The sequence below is a fragment of the Vombatus ursinus genome, unplaced genomic scaffold (assembly GCF_900497805.2).
Source record: "Vombatus ursinus unplaced genomic scaffold, bare-nosed wombat genome assembly UNPS02004444.1, whole genome shotgun sequence".
Taxonomy (NCBI): domain Eukaryota; kingdom Metazoa; phylum Chordata; class Mammalia; order Diprotodontia; family Vombatidae; genus Vombatus; species Vombatus ursinus.
The window spans coordinates 74,351-79,943 of record NW_020944222.1 but is presented as its reverse complement, the minus strand read 5'-3'; the positions used below and the strand labels follow the sequence as shown (position 1 = coordinate 79,943).

General features: G+C 42.7%; 1 protein-coding gene across 1 annotated transcript; it reads left to right on the top strand.

The window, feature by feature from the left end:
• Nucleotides 1-493: 493 nt before the first annotated feature.
• LOC114023711 (olfactory receptor 1440-like) lies at nt 494-1,432 on the top strand. The gene has a single exon (XM_027836499.1). The coding sequence runs from the start codon at nt 497-499 to the stop codon at nt 1,430-1,432; it is 936 nt and encodes a 311-aa protein (XP_027692300.1). The 5' UTR covers nt 494-496.
• Nucleotides 1,433-5,593: the final 4,161 nt, after the last annotated feature.

The window sequence follows — 5,593 nt, the reverse complement described above, 5'->3', positions numbered from 1 at the left end:
GACATAGCCCTATACAGATGGAAATAGACTGTATTAAAGAAAAATTTATAGATTTTATTTTTATTTATTTATTTTTAGATTTATAGAATGCAGAATATTTAGGTTGAAAAGGACCTTAGAACATAGAATATGAAATCTGAAAAAGGGCTTGAAAATAGAATATAGAATGTCAAAAGTGAGAGGGACTATAGAATAGAGAACACAGTGTGTTCAAACTGAAAGTGATCTTACAATGTCAAAAACCACTAGCGATGGGGCCTAACCATCCCCACTCAAGAGAGATGAAGTAAACATTTAAAAATAACAGTATTATTAAAATCTGGTTCTATACTCTAAATTCTAATTATTCAAGAAATATTGATTGAAGCCATATTTGGTCATTTATTTCTTCTCTTTCTTTACTGATAATGGACATCAGTTGATTCTTGGGGGGGGGCAACCATTGACCCAAAGGTCTCTTTTTTATCTCCCTGTAGATGTCAAGAGCATTGAGCCAATGGCAGGGGGAAAGAACAGCACAGTAGTAACCAGATTCATCCTTTTGGGATTCTCAGACTATTCAAAGCTCAATATTATGCTCTTTGTGATATTCTTGGTGATCTACCTCATGACTTTAGCCTGGAATCTGAGCCTAATCTCCCTGATCAAGGTCGACTCCCATCTTCACACACCCATGTACTTCTTCCTCAGCAACCTGTCCTTTCTTGACATCTGCTATGTTTCCTCTACAGCCCCCAAGATGCTCTCCGACTTCTTCAAGGAGAAGAAGACCATCTCCTTTGGGGGCTGTGCGGCTCAGTACTTCATTTTTTCTGGCATGGGACTGACCGAATGTTGCCTCCTGGCTGCCATGGCATATGATCGTTATGCTGCTATCTGCAACCCACTGCTCTACACAGCCATCATGTCTCCTGCCCTCTGCATGTGGATGGTGGCTGGATCATACATGAGTGGATTCTCTGGTTCCTTGATCCAACTGTGTTCTTTACTTCAGCTCTATTTCTGTGGGCCAGATGTGATCGATCATTTTTTCTGTGATCTGCCCCAGCTGCTGGTCCTGTCCTGTTCTGATACCTTGGCCCTACAGATACTCAAGTTTGTGCTAGCAGTGGTTTTTGGGGTACTATCTGTCCTCATCATTATGGTTTCCTATGGCCATATTGTTGAGGCCATCCTGAAGATTAGTTCTGCCCAAGGGCGGTCAAAGGCCTTCAATACCTGTGCTTCTCATCTGATGACTGTGACTTTATTCTATGGCTCTGGTCTCTTCATTTACTTGCGTCCCAGCTCCAACGACTCCTTCAGCCATGACAAGGTGGTATCTATTTTCTACACAATGGTTATCCCCATGCTGAATCCTTTGATCTATAGCCTGAGGAACAGAGAGATCAAAGAAGCGCTGAAGAGGTTGGAGAAGACAGCATTTGCCTAAGAAGCATTTGGTTCTAGAATGTTGGACAGGCTGAGACACTGCTACCTTGGGCTTAGAGGACTGTGTACGGGAAATGGAATCACAGTTGTGGCATCCCACATTTCACGCTGCTGGTCACTAGCCTGATGTGGGCAATTTTGTACTCTTTCCAGTGGTTACTTAACCAAATATCAAATGACGCTTAAGGGAAATGCCAAGTTCTCTTGTTCTCCAAGAGCTTCACACCTCTGTCTTCCAACTCTGCCTGCTTTGTGGGTGGTAGTGTTATTCCCTCATTTGTGATCTATGTGATTTTGTTCAATTAGTCTCTTACAGCTCAAGCTCCCACACACTGTGAAAACTCTACTTTCCTACCCTTGTATATATTTCAGTGGACCCTAATCACTTGAAAATGGAATAATGGAATCATAGGATTATAGTAGCATAGATTTGGAGCTGAAAGAAACCTTAAAAGTCATCTGGTCCAACCCTCTTTCTTTACAAATGGGGAGACTGAGGCATAGGAACAACAATTAACTTGCCCGAGGTCACACAGGTACTAAGTATAAGAATGAGATTTGAACCCAGGTTCTCCAACTCTAAATCCATGGTTCTTTACATTAAGCCATAAACATGGTTCAACAGAATATAATCTTTATTCCTACCCACAGAATGAAAAGCAATAAATTTAAAATATACTAAAAACAATTACTTCATACACCTATAACTTCTCTTGGAGCTAGGCAACCCCCTGAAATCCCAGAGACACATCCCAAACCCAGCAGTTCCTTGACACAGTTCAGGTGCTTAGACTCAGTAGCTCCCACTGGGAGCTACAACCATCCCCACTGTAAGACTTAGTAGATACTGCCTGCTACTTCTGCTTTTCCACTCACAGCCTTCTTGGGACCCAAGGATCTGTCTCCTCCTCAAACGGAGACACTTTTGCCTCACTGATCCTGGGTTTAGTGTGTTCCTGCCCAGAGGCACAGCTGGACTGCTTTGTCATTTTCAAGGAGTAACTGTAGGGCCAGAAGCAGGTTATCTCTGCTAATACGATGGTGTTATCTCTTTGCCTTTGCCTCTGACTCGCTACCCATAGGCAGCTAGGTGGTGCCATAGTGCAGCGTGCTGGGCTTGGAGTCAGGGAGACTCAATTTCTGGAGTTCTAATCTGGCTTCAGACATTTACTAGCTCTGTGGCCTTGGGCAAATCACCTAACCCTGTTTGCCTCAGTTTCCTCATCTGTAAAATGAGCTGGAGAAAGAAATGGCAAACCACTCCAATATCATTATGAAGAAAATCCCAAATGGGGTCATGAAGAGTTGGACACAGCTGAACTTACTACCCATATGACCTTAATTATTTAACATCCCTGGGCCTCAGTTTCCTCATCTATAAGATGAGGGTGTTGGACCATATGGCCAATGAGACACTTCTAGTTCTCTCACTATAATCTTATAATTTTATGACCTTCCCCCAGTGTTCATGCACTGAGGCCAATCACTTGTTAGATGAGAACATGGATTTCATTTTATAATAGTTTCTCCCACAAATCGAACAGAATTATTGGTGAGGACACCTGCTAGTGTAAAGACTCAGAGCAAAGACCAGAGGAGGTAACCCGTTGTCATTGAAAGAATTTATATTTCCATATCACTCTGAAGTTTACAAAGTGCTTTCCTCAAAACAAACCTGTAACGTAGGAAATATCTGTATTCTTGATTGTATTTTCCATATGAGAAGACTGAGGCTTAGAGAGGTTAAGTGACCACGATCACACAGCTATCAAGTATTGAAATGGGAGGTTGAATGCAGGCCACCTAGTTCCCCTGATCAGAGCTCATTCCATCCCAGCAAATGGCCTCTCACTGGAGCTTTCGAATCTATTGTCCATTCTGTCCTCCCCGTGAGAGGGGTAGCATTACTTGTCTCCTGGATGTCTTAGCACCCCAAACTTAAAATGCTCAAAATTGAAATCATTCTCTTCCCCTTATACCCAGCTCTTCTCCAGATTTCCCCATTGTAGATGGTGACATCAATGCCAGATATCCAGGCTTGAAATCTCAGTCATTTTTAATTCTTTCTTCTCTCCCACTCTCCCCCACCCCCCACTGCCCAGTGTCTGGTCTCTGGCCAAGTCCTGTGGATTTAATCTATTGGGATTTCTGGAATTAATCTCTTTCTATTTATTGCTACAGCCCCCACCCTGAATCAGGCCCTCACGCCCTGTTACCTGGAATATTACATCAGCCTCCTAACTCATCTCCCTGCCATTCAGTCTCTTCTTTCTCTACTCCATTCTCCCCATGTCTGCCAAACTCATCTTTCCAATGTGCCCAGTTTGAGCTTGTCACTGTCTTCTCAAAAAGAGTGGTGGCTCCCTGCAGTCTAGAAGGCAACATGCACACTCCTTGTCTTGGCATTTAAAGCCCTGGTTCTAGTCGTTCTATGTTATTGGTGCCCGACTCAAATGGAATCAGGCCATAGGCTACAATAAGGACTCCTGTGGCCACATATTGACTTCTTATTGTTTAGTTGATTAGTCATATTCGATTATTCATGACTCCATTTGGGGTTTTCTTGGCAGACACTGGAGTGGTTTGCCCTTCCCTTCTTCAGTCCATTTTACAGATGAGGAAATTGAGGCAAACAGGGTTAAGTGACTTGCCTATGGCCACACTAGTAAGTGTGGATTTGAACTCGGGTCCTTCTGACTCCAGGGCCAGCATTCTATCCACTGCATCACCATATATCAACATTATCTATGTTTTGTTGTAATTTTATTCATTTTGCTAAATATTTCCCAATTCCATTTAAATCTGGTTCTGGACTTGGGAGTGATGTGGGCTGCTTGTGGCTTGCAGGCCATGTGTTTGACATTTCTGTTTTATATAATCTCCTTTGTAGACACGCTACATTCCAACTCTCTAGACTACCAGCTACCCTCTCAAATTTACAGGCACAGAATCACAGATTTAGAACTAGAAAAGACTTCGGAGGCCATCTAGTTTAAGCCCCCCATTTTACAGCTGAGAAAACTGAGGCCCAGAGAATTGAAATGACTTGCCCAGGATCACAGGAAGTGTCTGAGGTAGGATTTGAAACTGGACCTTCCCGATGCAAAGGCCATTGCTCTATCCATTATGGCGCACTGCCTCACACCATACTTTATTGATGATCTGACTCCTACCTCTCCTCCAAGCAGGAATCTCAGGCCCATCCCCCACACCTGGAATACAGTCCCTTCTAATGTTTGCCTGTTGACATTTTTCTCTTGCTCCAAGAATAATAATAATGATAATAGCTAGCACTTCCAGCATGTTTTAAGATTTGCAAAGGGCACTGTGTAGGCTAATTCATTTGCTCCTCACAACAACCCTGGCATGTAGAAAGGTGCCACTATTACCTCCAGTTTTCCAGATGGGGAAACTGAGGCTAAAAGGTGGTAAGTGACTTGCTCAGGGTTACACATCCAGTAAGTGTCTGAGGCAGGATTTGAACTTGTTTCTTCCTAACTCAATCTTATATTCTAACTGCTTCAAGCCTTAGTTCATGGGCCAATGTCTCTGAAATCTTTCCTGATTTCACCAAGTGGAAGTACCATCAGTTTCCTCTAATGGTCAGAGATCCTTTGCTCCAACCTTGCATAATGCCAGCTATCCCAAAAACTGTAGCACAATTTTAAGGTTTAGTAACTTGAAACTGCACTACGATTTCTGGGACATCCTGTCCTTATTTGTCTACCCATCCCGACATCCTTAGATAAGCACAGGGTATGTTAAAGATAAATACGTTGAAGACGTTGAAGATGAATTCAGAACACATCCATAGGCTTTTAGAATGAGAAAGGATTAGAGGGTATAAACAGAGGTGGGGAACCTGGGGCCTTAAGACCATGTGCTTTAAGGCCAAAGGTTCCCTACCCCGGTATAGAATGTTAGAATGAAAAGAGACTTTAGAATATAGAAGCTATGAGTTGGAATGAACCTTAGAACACAGGACACAGAACATCAGAGCTAGGAGGAACCTTAACACATAGAAGACAGAATGTCATAATTTGAACAACAGAGTAGGAAGAAAAGAGAGCAGATATTGTTAGTACTGGAATGAATCTTAGACGCCAATTGTCCAACTCCTCAGTTTACAGGGAAAGGAATTGCTGAAGATCCACAGATCACA

Excerpts from the sequence above, each read along its gene's own strand:
- LOC114023711 (XM_027836499.1), top strand. The coding sequence starts at position 497 with ATGGCAGGGGGAAAGAACAGCACAGTAGTAACCAGATTCATCCTTTTG.